Below are 19,582 nucleotides of genomic sequence, written 5' to 3'. Positions count from 1 at the left end.
TAAGCGATGCATAAAGCTAAAATTTTATTGCATTATTAAAAACATTTCAAAAGCACTCACACATACACATCTACACATACACATCTACACATACATAACACACACACTCGGATTCATTCACAAAGTTACTACAGTTTTTTTACGATTTTTGTGACAAATGTCATCTCACTGTACCCATACAAGAATCCCTTACGAAATGTACTGTCAATCAGGTTCGTACAAACTCTTATAAATATACAAATTAAAGCCTTAGAAAGCATTGCCTCACGAGATAACAAGCAATGAATATTTTCAAATATTCATTTCATACTGCACAAAACTCTTAAAAAGCTAAAAACACAACTGTATCTTATAGTAATAAATGTATAACAGTCAGTTTTTGTACTTTAATGCAACGCGTGCACAATAACATGAAACTCACGATGTGTTACGTCATACATTCCCACTAATTAATATTTGGATGATAGAGAATCGGCTTTCAAACTCAAAACAAATAACATTTCCCATTTGAAACAAGAAAATATTGATAAGCTGGAATAATTCATTACATATATATTTTTTGCACAACCGTTCAAGCGTTGACGTCATCGGATACGAGCTTCATGTTTTTGTTCACGAAATTACTTATAAAAAATAATACAAGGAATCAATCCGTCTGTTTGAATAAAATAAGATGTATATTTGAATGGACAATACCAATTCGCGGTCATATTGGCATGAAATAAACATTTCGTATCATATTTTAAATGTATAAACAAGAAATGACGCAAAATGACTTAGAAACAATATTTAAAGCAGATATATAAACACGGCTAAACACTCACGTATATTCGTCCGGTGGCGGCACCGACTAGTTTCGAGCCCATCGGGGGCCCTTCATCAGGATGAGTGGTACTGGTATTACTTCGCAGACGCGGCCCGTCCCTCATGGGCCCCCGATGTGCTCGAAACTAGTCGGTCGGTAGTTTAGTATAATGTCTCACGAAAGTTTGAATAATTTAATATTTAAAGCCAAATTATAATACATTTTTTATAAAACTGACTGAAAAAAACTATTTTTTATCAACATTTTGCTCTGAATCTTGAACAGTATTGTTATGGAATGTCTAAGTAATACTTTAAAAATCTGTACCATCATTATAAGGAATGATTTGATTACTTGCTTGCATTGAATAGGCTCTGAAAGTACTGAACTGATTTTACAACTTATTTAACAATTTGGAAGCTGCACTATCCCCTTGTGACAAAGACTTTACTTGTTTCTAGATTTTTAATTCCGCAAGAACGAAATCGGGGACATCTAGTATGTAACAATTTAAATATATACATCATCTTTATTCATATTGTAAAACTTAGTAACTCTTAACAAAAATTTACTAATCTCATAATGTTATTGTGAATTATTAAGTTTTTTTCCCATACAAATATGACTACTGAAATAATAATAGTTATAAACACTATTATTAATGCAAAAACCCGTATTTGAAATGGAATTTCGTGATGATGTAATTCAGTCATAAAATTATATGTTTGATAGAACAAATAACACGTCAACAACGCAGTTAAATTTGGCCGCCATTGGGTAATCAAAAAAAATATATATGCAATAACCTTAATCAACTTTGATAACGTTTCAAACTTTAAAACGTGGAATCAAGAAACTCTGAAATATAATAAATAAGAATCATAAGCTCTAATCTCAAACAATTTCAAACACCAAAATCAAAACATTGGGGTATAGAATTTTAGGGTAAGGGTAATTTTTTTAACAATTAACTTAGTATTCCTAGACAATTTAAAATGTTTCTAATATCAATGTAGTTTTAAAGAGTAAATCCTTATCTAAAAACATCTACCTTTTGACTTACCTTAATACTACAAAGTTCTTAAAGATACCAGTATACATTAAAACGTTTCAATTCAAGCACAGTTTCAATGTTAAGATAAAAATCAACACTGAAAAATATTTCGAAAAAGATACTTAGAAAAATATATCAAGTAAATAATACTGATTTAATGCAGTCACAAATTACCCTGGATTAAAAAACACAACCATAACTTCCAATAGGAAAGCTTAAAATATTTTTAACTAAATTGGTGTCACCGTTGTCAGAGATTCGTTTACCTTATAAATATTAAAAAAAAAGTTACGCAAAACAAAAAATTAAGTCGTTATATTTTCATTAGTTTAAATATAAGGCTCCTAAAGGTACGACGCGTCCATTGGCTCGCAACGGACGTACCGCACGCATTTAATCTGTGCGTGCGGTGCGTCCTTTCGGCCCAATGGACGTGTACCTTAAGAGTCTTTCCTGTTTTGTCGAAGAGAATAAAAGAAATAGCAATATATCTAGAATTCAAATTAGAATTCTATTGTCGTTGCAATAGTGTTAAAATTACATAATAAACAAAACACAAAGATGACACCAAAAGTTTTAAATGACTAATTATAAAAAGCTTATCAGTCAGGTAACATAAGAGGTAGATAAAGACCTTAAGGTGACAGACAAATCACAAAGACTCGCACAATATTTGCTAATGCTAATACTTAAAGCAAAGTGAGCGTTCTGAACGAATGGTTCATTTAATTTGACACAATTACAACCAGTAAGTACACACAAAAGCTTTAAAAAAGTCTGGATTTATTTTAATTTAATTTTTGACATTTTGTAACTTCTTATTTGTAGCCAAAGTTTTTTTTTATTTATATTAAGACAATTCTCCTCTTCCTTCATATTATAGTCAATATAATGGAGATTATTACTAATTACTAAGATATTTAAAAATGGTTGAAACCTACATTGGATTTTAGCAAGTTTAATATAAAATATTACAAATGAGAACAATTCAATTAATCTGCAATATAATATTGCTGTCAATTTTGTGTGCATTGAACATTGTCGGCATTTGAAGCCAACAATGCAGACAATGTGGCATGAGTGGCACTCAAATTGCCAGATGTGGGACATACTATATTAGAAGTATGATTCAAAATCCCACCACTAGTACCCGAACTGACTATAGTTACATTCGGTGGTGGGGTCGCGCCTGTCGCGAAACCCGTAGATAAAACTTTCTGGGTGTTATGCATCATAAACGATTTACTTACCCCAGAGCTACCGAGAGTAAGCACTTTTTTCAACATAACCGAAGAACTGGTAGCATTTTCAATCATATCTTTAGTAGATATCGTATCAAAATCACTAGAATTAGTTAGCACTGAACTTATTTTGGACGATGTCGTATGCGTCGGTGTTCGAACTGCGGTGAACGAGACAGTTGTGGTCGCGTTATTTCTATTCACGATGTTTCTTGAAACTATAGCATTATGTAGAATGTTTCCCGTTGGAAATGATTTTGATGATACATTGATGTACTGCGCTGGGGTACTGAGAACTGTGGCATTTGATGAACGTGTACCGAAGCCAATAATAGTTCCAGCGGTACCCTGAGACATGACCGTACTGATTGTGCCTGTCTTTGTGTTTATAGGTAATCTGCAAAAGGGTAATATTTATTAAATAACTGCCTGCACTTAAAAAATATTTTAGTGGATATGTTAGGCGGTACTGACGCTTTTACCCCAAAAAACGTAGTAACAGTCAAATTTCTTAGCTATTAAAGTAATATGTTGCATTTCTATTAAACAGAGACAATCATCGTTTTTTTTTCTACTTATATGTGTTATTTAACAAAGAAATTCCTAGCCTATGAAAGAAATATAAGCATAAAAAGAACAGAAAATAAGTAAGCACTCACCCACGAATCATCTGCGAAGTAGACCCAGGTATACTCTGTATAGTGACAGTGGCTTGCGGTAGATGGTGTATAGTCCGTGAAGCAGTTTGTGGCCCCGCGGAGCTCGTGTAGTAGTGCAAAGTGCTGCCTGTAATGCGAGGCGTGGCAATGTGAGCGACAGGCACACTGTGTACCATGCCACTTGTAGTTGATGCCACTGTTATACACTTTGTGTTCTGACTACCCCCAAACTGAAAGACAAGATTCATATTAGATTATGAAACATTGACAAATTCACTGAATTATGAATGACAAGAATTTGTACTAAAACACAATTGTTTTGATTATTTTTTAATTTGATTTGATATCTAAAAATTGTCTTGAAATGAGTAGTATCCTAACAGAATTTTTGAGTACAAAAATGTTACCATTTAAAAAAATTAAAATTTAAAAAATATCAAGAAATGTATACATTATCTGTGTTGAGTGTAGTTCCTAAATCAAATTCATCTCCAACCAAAGTAATCGTGTCGGGATTGGCTCCTGTTAATTTTTCAATTGTCTTCCTTGCATCCGCATCACTTTCAATGTTACCTAAATTACGGCTCAAAAACTCTATGTCCGCTTCAAGCAAACCATCGACTAAATGATTCTGTACATCATCTGTTTGTTTGCAAAGTGAAAATGCGTCTTCATTCTCTAATTTTATATCCTCAACTTTGATTCCTTCAACATTTATATCGTCGATATTTTCGACTTTTATATCACTCACATCAATATCTTCTACTTTAATTGTATCAACTTTTATCGCATCCAAATCTTCAACTTTGAAACTTTCAACTTTTATATCGTCCATATCTTCAACTTTAATATCAGCAAAATCAGTATCTTCTTTAAGCATATTCGATACATCGGCATACTCTCTACCAGTATCTGGATTAGTCATGTACTGACTTGCATTAAAATTACTACTATCAAAATTGTCATGGCTCTCCAACTTTATATCGTCCACTTTGTATTTTTCCTCCTGATTTGAATTACTAGTTGATGGTTGAGGACTATCGGCATTTCCAATATCACCACTGAGCATTTTCTTTAAAACATATGCCTTTATTTTTCTTAACATAAACGGTGGCACTTTAAATCCTGTTAATTCACCGAGCATAGGCAAAGAGCTATGCTTATAAGTATCACTGGTTGCAAGTTCTTCAATATCTTCTAAAACCTGAAACAATATTAAATATTATTAATTATCCCAATTCCATGGTACCCAAAAATTGTATAATTTTCTCACCATTATATAAGTTTTTCCACCAACAGCATTGACTAAGTTGTGACTGGCTATCCATTCTTTGTCAAGAGTGTCTGCAGGATATCTGAGCAAACCAGAATGTCTGGTATACAAACGCCCTCTTGCATTGCCAAGTCCCAAAACCTAAAATACCAATAAGAAACATCTCATGTCAATGAAAATTTTATAGTAGTACTAACAGTATTAAGTAATATTTTTATCTTCAGGTATAACTGCTTCGATCAAATAAAATTTGTACTTAGATTATGCAAACTATGCAAGGTTGTCTAATGGCAACTGTCACATACAATTTTTGGTGACCACCCATGTTTTACCTAGTACTATTGAAAAATGTTTACATATATAGTTTTTTCTATCCTAATTACCTTATGAGCATGAGATCCCATTATAAAAAGTGTATCCTGAGTCAGCCTGGCAGGATTCCACTTCTCTGGATCTCTTAGTGAGTGAGCAGGCATTGGAGATACAGCATTCTCGACTATTTGTTCCTGTTTAATCTTCTTACATTTATTAGTCAAATCCGAATCAATATCTTGCTCTTTTCTTTTACTTTGTAATTGACTCTGTAACTGGAATGAAGTTCAAAAATTAAAACATGCATTTTAATTTAAACTAAAACAACTAAACAATAGGATTGTTAAGTCAAAGAATGTACAATCAATGCACGATAATAATGTGGAACGAATCATTTCTATTACGGTAGGGTCAAATTCCTTCAGCTTGTTATATTACAGGTGTATTAGTATGAGTAAAAGAAGCGTTTTGAGAACCCAGAAGTCAACATACTCAAAACTATGGTAAAGATTCATTGTATGACCTCCTACAGCCATCTTAACTTCTAAATTACATTTTGCTCTAATTACTTACAGTTTGCTTAGTAAATCTTGTATCAGCTGTCTCATTAGTACTTTCACATGCTTCATTAGTTGTAGTTACAGGGCGAGATGGTGTGGTATACAACAGTCTAGTAGCATCTAACATTGCACGACACACTGCTCTCACCTACAAAGGTAAATGAAGACAAATAATGTTGTAGACTTAACAAACAGACAAAGGATTTTCAAGTAAAAGTTGAAACAATTAGGAACCATGTCCTGTCTATATGTTTTATAATATAAATTTTTGTATTACAATTACTTACCTGATCTTCACTAACAGATTCATCTCCCAAGTTTAATCTTATATTGTTTACTGCAGGGACAAAAAATTTCTGTAAAAAATGTGGAAAATAAATAAAATTTATTGATACAAAAAAGCTTAGATACTTGCATCTGAAATTAATAGATAACTAAAATAAATAGCCAAGGTTACTTGTAGAAGAGTTTATAATTTAGTATACATTGGATATTAATTGTAAGATACTTTGTTCTTCCTTTAATACATACCTCTAAATACTTCTTGATAACCTGATCGATTTCTCTAGTAACAGCTGACTGAATGGTTTGCCGGAGCATATCCAATGATTTATTAGCACTAGCACGGAACTCAGCAATAGGCCTTGAATGTGGCTGTACAGGACCAGGCAGACTAAAGCGCCTGTGCATGGTGGCCAAGGTATTAATCGCTATTTGTCGAGTTATTGGTTGTTTCTGGAAAAGGCATATTCACCTTCATTTAAAAAGGGATATTCTGACTAGAATCGCAATATAAACGAAAACATATATTTTGACACATGATACAGTATCAAGTACATTGCAACTCTAAAACTGACGAATTTAATCAATATGTAAATAAGCTTTGTATACATACCGTTTGCATATTAATTGTTGGATTTGCTCGATTAGTTAATGCTTTAACAGGAGCTTGAAAATTCCATGGAGTAGCTGGCTGATTTTCTGTAGGAATAGCATTCTTTGCTACATCCACATTACTCCAAGTCTTCTGAATCACCATTTCGAATTGGTAACATAAAGTTACAATACTAAGCTATTTTCACCTTAATTTTCGATTACACCATGATTTATGCAATGTTTAATTTAGTCTCCCCCAACATTAAACTCTTATTTCATTCAGAATATAAAAGAATAATTAAAAAATGAACAAGGGGAAATCAATTTTCAACCTTCAACTTCAATTTTCAAGTCAACTATTCATAAACGGCCATAGATTCAGATTGTTTGATGTTGACAATTGTCTATCTAAAAGACTACCCAAATCTACTAAAAACTACACCGAAAAAATAAATACGATAAAAAGACTTATTTTTCAAATTTGACGACGAGCCTACTGAGTAACACTTCACAGCTAGAAACACGAAAAATAATTACTTTAGACAGGTACAAATTGATCTGATCTCTGACCAATTTGCATCATACAAGTGAACCGTGAGCTAATCGGCAAATGTTCAATTTTAGTTAAGATACCTATGATTACCCAGATCTAACGCATCATCGGACTACTTAAAATATGTTTACAGAAAGTAGATGTTTATTTAAAAGAATTTCCTGCTTAATCATTTTAAAGTAAAAATGTGTAAAAATGCGTTAATTAAAACAAATATTGTATTAACATAAAGTTCACCAAAGAGTATATAAAATAAAATGAAGTTCACTAACACCTTTCCAAAAATGCCAGATTTAATTATTATTTTCCCTTTTATAATTTTTTTTGTTCACATAACTATATTACTTAAATATTTACGGTACCTCTTGAAAGTTTTAACTTACGGAATAGTTTACCATAATTTTACAAAAAGGAAACAAATTAAATATTTAACTGATTTCTGTATTGATTTTTTTGATCATTCGGCTATTTCCCCACCAAGAACTTACCAAAAATAGTAAAGAAATGAAAGTATAATAAAATGGTAACTCAACTCGCAGAAAACCTAGACCCGACAAACAAATGATCAATGATTCAGTTTCATTCGTTCACTCTATACTAGAGATGCTCATGTGAAATATTTGTATTATCTATCTTATCGATGTACTTTCAACATATCGATGAAAGTAAAGAATTAATAATCTTGACACTGCAATACGGTCAAAAGTTGATTGGATGGAGGAGGGGTGAAATGGGGAAATATCCTCTTTCTGTTCTTCTCCTCCTCCGTCCACTAAAGTTGGGCAACCTTGGTGCTTGACTACCTCTACTTGCCTCTACCTCTACTGCGGACTACCACTGCTCTTGGCGTCTCGTTGATCTAATTACATTATCACAATCTGTGGTGGACCTTTTAAGATTTCGATATCACGAGATTCAAAATATCATCGATTATTTTTCCGAATTTCTTCGACTTATCGATAGTCTAGTCATATACATGCCCATTTTTGAAGCAGAAATATGATCTGTTTTAGGATCCGTCACTGTCATTGACGTCATTGAGCTATAAAAGTTTTAGTCATTCGTTTTCAAGTTTTCATTTGCATTCAATAAAATTCAATTTTCAATTACTTCACTCAAGTGGTTTTAGAAGTGGTGACGCGGTTTATTCGTAGGTAAATGAAATCCAATAAAATACAGTGTTGGTTAATTTTGTTAGGTTGCAAGAATAAAATTAACTAGATAATTAGTGTATTAGTGTAGGATACTACCTAGAACTGTTTCTTGTATTTACAATTTCCGTCGTTAAATATTGATTGTATATAAGGATCGAAAATAAGGAAATACCTATGATTTGATAATTTCATATTATGATCATTAATTTTTAATTTTACATTATAAGCTCGATGTTTTATTGTGCCACATCATGATTTCTGCTTTAAAAATTGTAAAATATGTTAATATTTAAATTTTGAACTTTGTACGGCAAACAAGTTTGGCAAGATTTAGTTAAAAGTATCACTGTCATTCTTTGTCAGTCATTATTACCTAATGGTGAATTGACTAAAAAGGCATATCGTATAAGTTTTTTCTAATTAAAAAGAAGGGAAAAGTCACACAGGGTAAACAGTTAAAAGATGAAAAGAAAGACCATTCCTGAATTTTTTGTTGCACTCTATTGTATAGAGAATTGAAATACATTATTTCTATTTAACTCTAATGAATTAGATATATGTAAGCACATAAGACCTATATAAGCACAAAACGACGATTTATAAGGGGTTCATATGTTTTTATTCATTTAATTATAATAAATATAGACAAGCCACTCAGCGATAATGTAGCTTTCTAAAGTCAAAAGTGTTGTTGAAATTAGTCAAGTAGTTTTTGAGTTTACTTGTTGCATACAAAAATATTTACTGTTCCTCTATATAATGTTAGTATAGATAGAAATAATTTGCATCAACAACTTTTTTATTTTTGCCATTTTGACGCTGATTATAGTGGTTATGATTGTAGTGTAAATTAGCTGACAATAACTTTGATTTGTACTTTTAAATATAAACAAAGTAAAAGCTGTAATTTCCAAACAGCAACCTATCCAGTGTATATCTAAAGCGATCAGTGTTTTTGCATACCGTTACATCATTATTATGTTGACATCTGACACTCCTCTGCAATTGTCAGTTGTGCGATAACTATATAGGTTATTGACCTAGTTATTAGCTTCTATCTATTATGTGAGCTATTATCAAAAGGCATTAATATTAATAAGATGATTATATTTTAGTTCAAAAATATTACATACTAATGGCAATTTCAATTTATGCAGGGTATATCTTAATGCAATTATCATAACTGGAATAAAGAAAAGTAAAACTGAATACATTAAACAATATAATTTTAATAGCAATTAATTTTTTGCTTGTCTAACTAGCAACAGGCTTCTACCGCTGTGGTGTAAGTTATCCTTATATCTTTTTTATTTTATATTAAAAGGTTGTAATTGGGATAACAGCTGCCTGTTTTTGCTGAAGTACAGATTGCTGCCCATATCTCCAAATAAGTTGTTGATGGGTTGCATACCATAAATCTATACAGGGAGGATGTACAGAAAGATGAAATTTATCTTTCTATAAATTCACTCCCCTGCAAATTTCTTCATAAAGAAATCTTTACATCCATCATATTATTTGAAAATGTTTCTTTCGTAATATCCACTCAGCCTCAGTCATTGTATTCAGATTTGTGTTGTTATTGTTCTTTACAAAATGATTACAAGAATAAAAATATCAAGTGTTGATCCAAAGTACACGCTTCTTGCCAAGGCTGTTTGCTTTAACTAAAGTTTTGACTTTGACCTCTACTGTATTCAAAAATAATCATAATATATGCCTAAGTATTATTATGTCTGATTCTTTACTTATTTGTTATTTTAATTTCTATTGAGTGTTACATTTGAATACGGAAGTGCGACAATAATTAAAGTACAAAATACTTAATCAGATTTAACTATATTTGTGGCTTTATTATATTATCTGATATAATTGAATTGACATGGAAATTGATTTATAAATTGTAGAATAATGTTTTATTTTATAGTAGCTGTTGCCCGTGACTCCGAAAATGCATTTAAAATTCAAATATTTTTTCTTTACAGATTCCAACATGTCGAAAATCAAGGCAGGACCAGTTGTTGATGTTCTTGGAGATGAGATGACAAGAATCATCTGGGATCTTATCAAGGATAAATTGATTTTGCCCTTTTTAGACATAGAATTACATACCTATGATTTAGGTATGGAATACCGTGACAAGACTGAAGACCAAGTGACCATTGATTGTGCCAATGCAATTAAAAAATATAATGTTGGAATCAAATGTGCAACAATTACTCCTGACGAAAAGAGGGTTGAGGAGTTTAAGTTAAAGAAAATGTGGAAAAGTCCTAATGGAACAATTAGGAACATTCTTGGCGGAACTGTATTCAGGGAAGCTATTATCTGCAAAAACATTCCTCGTCTTGTAACCGGATGGGAGAAACCGATTATTATTGGTCGTCATGCACACGCTGATCAATACAAAGCAACAGACTTTGTCGTTCCCGGAGAAGGTAAACTGGAGCTTATCTGGACCCCACCATCTGGAGAACCCATTAAACATGTGGTTAACGATTTCAAGGGTGCTGGAGTTGCACTTGGAATGTTCAATACTGATGCATCCATTGTTGACTTTGCTCATTCTTCGTTTAAATATGCTTTAGACAGGAAATACCCTCTTTACCTGAGTACGAAGAATACCATTCTCAAGAAGTATGATGGTCGTTTCAAGGATATCTTCCAAGAAATTTACGACAGTGAGTACAAAGCAAAATTCGAGGCTGCTGGTATCTGGTATGAACACAGGCTTATTGATGATATGGTTGCTTATGCCATGAAGTCTGAAGGTGGATTTGTTTGGGCTTGCAAGAATTATGATGGAGATGTCCAGTCGGACTCGGTTGCTCAGGGTTACGGTTCTTTGGGTCTGATGACATCAGTTCTGATATGTCCAGATGGCAAAACTGTAGAAGCTGAAGCAGCTCATGGTACTGTGACTAGACATTATCGTTTCTACCAGCAAGGAAAGGAAACATCGACCAATCCAATTGCTTCTATATTTGCTTGGACTAGAGGTCTGTTGCACAGAGCTAAGCTTGACAACAATGATGAATTAAAGAAGTTTGCTGAAACTTTGGAAAGTGTTTGTATCGATACTATTGAATCTGGAGTTATGACAAAGGATCTTGCTATTTGCATCAAGGGTATGAATAATGTGAAGAGATCCGATTATTGCGAAACCTTTGAATTTATGGACAAATTGGCTGAAAATCTTAAGAAAAGTTTGGGGAAATGACTCATAACATGTCACAAAAGTAATTTATGAATATAATTTTTTGTCTACTTAATATATTTAATCAATGTATGGTGCAAGGATTTTGAGGGATTTTTATTGTATGGCATTTATTTATAAAAAGTATTAATAAACAATACTCAGTGGTTTTTTTCGTCTTTATTTTTTTCTTAAGATTATTTTTATAGGAAGAATCACAAGACACTTTCGATTTTATTCCATATTACGCATACATTTTCATATTATACTTTGTGTTTTTATTTGAAGGTAAATATATTTAAGTGGTTAGATAACAGTCCAACGTATAACAGCGAGGTGCCGTGTAATCAGCACTATCGCATTGGTTAACTCAAGGTCATTTTAAATTGATATTCATTTACCGCATTGATAAACAGTAGTTGTTGCTGGTAAAGTGAATTTGGTCGGCTGAATCTGAAGTAATAATAAACTGAAATAATTGAACTATCGCTATTATCAAAACTACGAATTCATTGTGAAACGCTAATTTTCATTTTGATTATATTTTCCACGTGCATATTTTATCTGAAAGGTCACCTACGGTGTTGAAGAAATTAACTGCTTAGTCACTAGTGGCACTGCTACTTATAACTGCGTTCAACAAATAAAATAAATATAGATGCGATTTAAGCCTTTGCCTAGTGGAGAGGTGGCAATATCGTACTATATCCACAGTATTTCATTGGTAAACATTATCTATAAAATTTGCATAACATAAATAGTTTGTCGATAAGATATAATAATCAACGTATTGCATCAGATATTTAAAGTCACTGACTTTCTTATGCCAATCATTTAATGAAATGACCGGTCATATGTTGAAGTGACCAACTATAAGACTGTTTAGAGACATGTTCTCCATACAAATTTTTAAACAGCTAGATACTTATTAATTAAAGTTATATTAATAGTTTGATAAACTAATATGATAATTGTCATTGCAAATACCATTTACATTAGTTCATTAGAAATTATTACGCGTTAAAACATCTTAAATAGTTATATAAGTAAAACTTCATTATTGTTTCTTTATTATCTGCGATAAACAATTAGACAATGATAAAGTTGTAATAATAAAAACATTTATTACATTTCATTGCTTCATATTTACGCGATTAAATATAAATATTTAAAACTTAAATACCTAGCTTGTTTATTAATTTACACATTTCACAAACGTATGATTATTTGTTAAATAAAATGCCAATAATTCCGCAATTATTCATAAATAGTTATATATACTAGATATATAGTAGAATTTTATATCAGTTATTGTACCTAATACCTGATATATGTGTATTTATGTGAAATCTCTCAAATATATGTGTATAACAACTTTCTGTTCGAAAATAAAATAACAGACAATACTTTGCGCCTGTTATAATACCAAAGCAATATTTTAGAAGATCATTTGTTGACAAGAAGTTTCTTAACGATCAAATTTTCGATGAAATTAAGTCATACTTAAGACTTATTTTTCTGTTTGATGGAATTATTGCATTATATAATTCAAGAAATAAAAAACTACGAGTATACAAATACTACTTACAATTGCAAAGCTAATGAGATTATTGATAACAGCATGATAATTATTTGATTGATGACTCCACACAATTTTGTCTGTGTCGCTGACGATTTGTAGTTTTTGTTTAAATATTAGTTCACGTTATTAAAATACAAGTGGTCGCCTGCGACTCTGACCGGAATTGAAAATAACAATTAGTAGCCTAAGAGTTCTTCCAGACTATATTCTGTATGTATATCAAATTTCATTAACATCCGTTCAGCCTTTCTAGAGGTACCTTCAATCATTCATCCATCCATCCGTCCATCCATCTATCAGATAAAGACTTACTAATGTTATAAATGCGAATGTTTAGATGGATAGATGCGTGGATGGATGTTTATTTAAAGGTATGTCGAGAACGGCTGAACGGATCTCGATGAAATTTGGCTTACATAGAGTACTGTGTCTGAAAGAACACATAAGCTACTAATTATGTTTTTTATTAATTTCGCGCGGACGGAGTCGACTGCTAGTGTTTTATATTTTTTAAGATAGAACAAATTAGCAAAAAAATAAATATCTTATCTACATATCATAACCTGTTTAGTCCTGGCACGCTCGAGTGATTATCGTTATGCATATTAAGAGACAAAAAACAATAGTCTAAACCAAGCTGCTAATTGCCGCAAAAAATTACTTATATACAACAATTAAATTATACAAACTTTTGCTTAATATACATAGAGATTAAAGAATTGTGGTTTTTAAATGCATATAAAAATGTTGTTTTATTCTCATGTCGGCGTTTTCAAACGTTTGTATTTCAGATGTTTTTGTTAGTATTATTTCTAGCATCAAATTAATCCGTTATAATTGTTAAAGTTAATCAAATTTATTATACCATTGTGAGTAAACGAAGAATACAAAGGTTATTCACCCTGAAATTTTATCTTAATTAGACTTATTTTAAGTTAGGTGCAAATCTTTATAAGCCATTGAACCTATTTTTTCCCGCCGTACGACTAAGTCCAAATATTTATTTTAACAGTGGTAGAGCCCGCTTTAACATCTTCGCACGAATTGGCCCGGCTCGCCCGGTAAAATACCACGACCACACAGAAGACAGGCGTGAAGTGGGTGCAATTCCGCGTTTCGTCTGATGAGTGTGCGTCCCGGAGGCCTAATTTAGTCCTCTTTCTCATCCCACCGTTTTTCTTTTAAGGAAACGATGGGAAGTGGAAGTGGACTTTCCGAATGAGAGGATGCATGGAAAGGGGAAATATTTTATTTCTGTGCATCCTCTCCTACGTCGATTATGCAGTCGAGTATGCAACGCATATGCAATTGCATATGTCCTTAATTGTGATTATAATGTAATTAATTCACAAGTAATCGTACAAGCAAGAATGAAATATTATAGGTAGATATTTCATTTTTCAATCATAATGTAAAAAGATCTATGGTGGTTTAAATTCAGAGCAAACACTCAGAATTCCAATAAAGCCGAAAAAATATTGCTAACAAATGAATAAAATATTTTACCATTTTCATATACAAACGTTTTAAATAAAAGCCAAAAAAATCGATACGCATGATTGATTTAGAAGAATCATTTATTTAAAAATGTTTGATTAAATAATCCATTGATTATAAGAGAATTCAATAAATGTATGGATTCTGAATTCTAAACCACCTAATTGCTATTAAATTACATAAAGCTAAAATATTCTGATACGTACCTTCAATTCTGATTCTATGAAATCGAATCATTTTTAAATCCTTTCAAGAATCCTGTAAAAACGACACAAATCGGTTTCGATTTCTATTATAGCAAATCTCAGTGCGGTGATCGGAGCAAATAACTTTTCTTAGTAAACTAGGCGGTTGACGGTTTCCCCTGCGAGGGGGAGCCTGCGTTTCTCCCTCTGAGTGGAGTGAGGGCCATTCAAAGACGGTTCGCGAAGCTCTCACGGTGCTTTGGTTCTTCAGTTTGGCGGGCTTAGCCAACGCGGATAGTCGTGTGTCGCGCTCTCAGTTCTCCAATCCAGTTACGGCGTAGAGATCGCGCGTATTTCAACACTATAATAACAAACCAACCCCAACCGATAGTTTATGTGCCAATCGTGAACGATGTCAATAAACCCAAGCTTTTTGTTGTACTTACAATGCTTCATCGCCGTAAACATTTTATTGGTAAGTTTTTAATGTTTTTCATATTTATGTAAGTATTAATTATTTTAATTTTCAAACTAATCAGCAGGAAAATTAAAAATATAATAATTTTTAAGGTAGTATATATATCGTTTTTATTTCACCATCAAACATCAAAAGAAAATTTAATTCATAACGAAACAATATTTTTGGATAGATAGAGAAAATAGCATTAGGAAATAAATAATATATTTTCCTGATTAAAATAAAATATAAATAATATAAAAAATATAATTGTACTTATCATTAATAAAAACTAGGTAAAATAAATAGGAGTAGGTGATTTCCAAGTAAACACTTTTGTACTACCAATATAATCTTGTTTTTCTTAGAATGTTATAAAGGTCGAGTATCAAAAGTCCCCGGGGAAAAGGTTACCTTTAACTTTGACCTTTGTCTGTGATTTGTTACCTTTGACCTGAGATAAAAATCATTCTAAAGTCGCTAATACGCACTTCTAACAAAACGTCAGCGAAGCTACGATTTTGAGGTACCCAGCAATTAATTCTAAGTGCAATTATCGATTAATGATGTTTGCACATCTTCTTGCACTTAGATTGCAAAATAATTTATAAAAATGCAGTAACCACAATAACCTAAATCATGAGAATCCACTGGTGAAACTAAAATTAAAAACAATTTTATTGAAAAAACATAAAAATCGAAGGAAGTAGATGATTTTTCGAATGGCAGTTTTGGAAAATTCTCGCCCCTCACATCATCAAACACATTAATATAAATTGCATAATATACACCGGTATCCAATCAAAGCCCATAAACCATAAACAAACAACACTTTTTACCCTAAAACTCGTAAATTATAATATATTTCTGACAAAATACTTTTTCTCTCATAACTATATAAAACCTAATTGAGTAACCTATGTGTTCTTCCAGACAATGTTTTACATCTATGCCAAATTTCATCGAGATCTGTTCAGCAGTTGTAGAAATACCCTCTAATAAAAATCCATCTATCCAAACATTCGCATTTATAATATTAGTAAGATATTGCTTTATTTTATCTCACAATTTTCACAAATTAACTAAAAGCACCAAATATCTAAATGACCAACATATATAGAATTTGTGACTACCTATTTTAGTCTTTTAATCGAAGGATAGGTTTAATTGTGCGAAAGTTAACTTATGAAGTCGTAATATGTTTCAATATTTCCAACAAGAATTTGTTTAAACGATATTTTAATCTGAATACTTAAGATTTAATTTTACATAAGAAACGTGTAATTTGTATAGAAACGACAAGCACCTGTCGTTAGATAAATAAGTGTTCAAGGCTGATTAATGTTATTTCTAAAATACACGGCTAGTTATGTGAAAGTGTTCTCCATAGTAAAGTTATAATAAATTCTATTACATAAAATACATAACAATTTTCAACAACGCTTATATTCTTCGAATTCTTGTTATACACATATTATTAAGCGTAAATAGCCTAATGGTTAAGAGTACGGATTTCCGAACACGACAACGGGGGTTCGAATCCCGCCATTCGACTATTGTCGTAAACCATACCAGCACAAGCCTAGAGCTTAGTTGGAATGGTAAAAGAAATAATAGTAAATGTACAAAAAAAATATTAGTATCACAAGGGTAAAAAATAAATTATCTATGTAGACAGATTTTAGCCGTAAGTTTTCAGAAATTTCTCATAACACCAACTAAAAGTTGTGATTAGAAATGACTTGTTAACTATACGTATAATGCTGATTAAATTTGCCTAAAAAAATTGTATAAAAGCCATCCTATATCTTAGTTTCAATCTATAATCCTAGACTTAATTTATCTATTGTCATGGAATAAATAATTGGATTAATCTAAATCAACGCCACAAAGTAAGCTAACAATTATGTAGATCATAATTCGTAACCATCTACTCGTATAATTTATCCGCAATGAGTGATAATTAAAAATCCTGCATACGAGCTTTAGCGGCCGATAGAAACAAGATAACTATCGTTTCCGTTAACTGTATGTATTGCAACATTGCATTCTATAGTAACACGGAGTATACAAGTTCGGAGGCGGTAACTACAATTGTAATACATCGTTTACATTACCCCGACCTCAAACTATGGATATGGTATATGCATTAAAGGGCGTATTTAGTGTTTGTCGGTAGAGAACCGCTATCTAGCTGTATCAATTACTAGCGCCGCTTGGTTGCTTCCAATTACGAGCTCTAGTTCAAATACTTCCTATTCATAGTCGTCTTAAGATTAATCAAATTGCTCGACAATGCAATAACACAATGAAAATGGATTTCAAATTTACTTGAACACGCGTAACTCATTACCCCGCCAGAAAGCTACATTAATTTACTTTAGGACATAATGTAAAAAAGGGTTATCATTTGTAATGATTTTCATCCTAAGTTTTTTATAATATAAAACTAAGGTAGATAAAGAGTGAACTTACCTCGCCTTGTTTCTTTCTACAATCGCCAGTTGGCATGAACTTAACTTACTAATTTTATAAATGCGAATGTATGAATGGATGGATGTTTGTTAGAAACTATCTCGCGTTAGTTTAGTAGTTTGTTAGAAGCTAATACGCGTAGACCGAGTTGCTGGCGATAGCTAGTAACTTAATAAATTATGTGTACGTCGACTTTGAAAGTAGTTCCACAAAACTTCCAAGATGTAGTTTTATCTACAGCGACGCGTGGGAATCTCCGACCGTGCAATTAGGGTACGAAGGGCGCGGAGGGCATTCAATTACTCTCAGAGCATGTGTAGATGTTTTTATTGCTGATCCTCTTGTCTGCGCGAGGAAATCAACGCGGACAAAATAAACGAAGTACATTAGATTCATTCTTCAATTGTTTCTTTAACTATCGAACAGGAAACAGGAAGAGAAATCAAATCTGATTTATCGGAAATAAGACTGACTGTCTGTTCTCGTTATGATGTTTTAAGACATGCAACATATGGGATATCTTTTATTGTCCACTTCATGATTTCTTATTACGACATTGTAAGAAATTCGTGCAACTTTCTCGGTAGATGCTTTCCGTGTTTTCGATCTGTTTGCATTTGGTTTCAGACGTTTTAAGTCGTCTGCTATCAAATATTATCCAAGAGTTATAAGATTCAAGGACAAAACAAAAGAAACTAAGTAAACTTTTAATATAACAGAAAATATTTCATTCATCAATTATTTGGTATTACATGTTGTTAAGATTGTATTAAAATATATTACGGAAAAAAAATTAGAAATTGACACGTAATTCTGCATTTTAATATTTTATTGATATACATAAATCAGATTTGCACAAAAATAAGTAATGAGATTGAATGTGGATGGCTACAAGGGTAGAGGAAGACCAAAAAAAAGTATGGAATGACTGTGTGAAAGAGGATATGCGTAAGAAGGGGGTAGACTCGGATATGACGGCTGATAGAGATGTATGGAGGAGTAGTACATACTGTGCCGACCCTCGATACGGATAAGGGCAGGTTGATGATGAGATTTGCACAAAAATCACTAAACAAACTAAAATAAATAAATAAGTACGCGTACTTATATGGTTACTATTTAAAGACTGACGTCATTGTTAGTAAGTTATTATTTATTGTGTTGATCCAAATAAAAACTTTCATGATAAAGTCGTCAAATGTTGATTGCAATTGTTCATTTTTTCTCAAATAGAAATCCCATTGTAATCTAGACTCGAAAGTGATTCTTCAATACGTTTTTCTATCGCGTAAGAATGTAGTAAATGTTCCGGCAAACTTTATGTCAATGACCGCATCCAATTATGGTTACGTAAAGGAGGAACATTTTTTCATGATTCAATTGGATTTTTTTTTAACTTAAGAATGTTATCCAATTTACGATTCTTACGTCGATAGCGATAGCTTGCAATAGACGTGAGCTATGCTTGTAACTTCTAACGGATTTCAAACTAAACATTTTTTTTTGCTAAAAGAACATCTACCTAATAGCTTGCTATCTATCCATAAAACACCGTTGGATAACCAATATCTATTTTTGTCTTCTAGTCTTTAAAAATATTCTGTTTTTTTTTTTTGTTATTTGTTTGTAATGAAAAAACTCTAAAACTATTGGACCGATTTTATTAACTCTTTTATTAATAGCAAACTACATTATTGTAAGAC

The 19,582-nt window shown here is 32.0% G+C and overlaps 3 protein-coding genes across 4 annotated transcripts in view; 2 read left to right on the top strand and 1 right to left on the bottom strand.

The window, feature by feature from the left end:
* Positions 1-1,024: 1,024 nt before the first annotated feature.
* On the bottom strand, positions 1,025-7,838 carry LOC106128530 (uncharacterized). 2 transcript variants are annotated; one of them, XM_013326961.1, is made up of 10 exons: positions 7,822-7,838; positions 6,800-7,049; positions 6,436-6,639; positions 6,192-6,260; positions 5,918-6,052; positions 5,416-5,619; positions 5,033-5,173; positions 4,211-4,963; positions 3,760-3,989; positions 1,025-3,497 (listed from the first exon to the last, which is right to left on the bottom strand). In XM_013326961.1, exons 2-10 carry the CDS (start codon positions 6,941-6,943, stop codon positions 2,876-2,878), a joined length of 2,502 nt encoding a protein of 833 aa, XP_013182415.1. In that variant the 5' UTR covers positions 6,944-7,049; positions 7,822-7,838; the 3' UTR covers positions 1,025-2,875. The 2 variants fall into 2 exon arrangements, with proteins under 2 accessions (XP_013182415.1, XP_013182414.1); XM_013326960.1 differs by lacking the exon at positions 7,822-7,838 and having other exon boundaries at positions 6,800-7,515.
* Positions 7,839-8,453: 615 nt separating this feature from the next.
* On the top strand, positions 8,454-11,858 carry Idh (isocitrate dehydrogenase [NADP] cytoplasmic). Its single transcript, NM_001312266.1, is given in 2 exon segments — positions 8,454-8,487; positions 10,473-11,858. A coding segment is annotated over 1 exon segment (1,227 nt). The 5' UTR covers positions 8,454-8,487; positions 10,473-10,480; the 3' UTR covers positions 11,708-11,858.
* Positions 11,859-15,192: 3,334 nt separating this feature from the next.
* Positions 15,193-19,582, top strand: part of LOC106128269 (Ecdysone-inducible gene E1) — a 29,812-nt gene continuing 25,422 nt past the window's right edge. The window contains exon 1 of the mRNA XM_013326577.1: positions 15,193-15,422. Coding sequence (XP_013182031.1) covers positions 15,360-15,422 — 63 coding nt within the window. The 5' untranslated portion in view covers positions 15,193-15,359. The remainder of the gene's footprint in view (positions 15,423-19,582) is intronic.

The sequence above is a fragment of the Papilio xuthus genome, unplaced genomic scaffold (assembly GCF_000836235.2).
Source record: "Papilio xuthus unplaced genomic scaffold, Pxut_1.1 DF828780.1, whole genome shotgun sequence".
NCBI classification, from domain to species: Eukaryota; Metazoa; Arthropoda; class Insecta; order Lepidoptera; family Papilionidae; genus Papilio; species Papilio xuthus.
The sequence above is the reverse complement of the archived record's forward strand: the minus strand, read 5'-3'. Positions and strand labels throughout refer to the sequence as shown.

Bases quoted from the DNA above. Each gene is read 5' to 3' on its own strand.
- LOC106128530 (XM_013326961.1), bottom strand. From the start codon at position 6,943: ATGGTGATTCAGAAGACTTGGAGTAATGTGGATGTAGCAAAGAATGCT. The intron at 6,053-6,191 runs GTAAGTAATTGT...TTACCTTTGTAG, and splicing joins AATCTGTTAGTGAAGATCAG to GTGAGAGCAGTGTGTCGTGC. The intron at 4,964-5,032 runs GTGAGAAAATTA...ATATTGTTTCAG, and splicing joins GTGGAAAAACTTATATAATG to GTTTTAGAAGATATTGAAGA.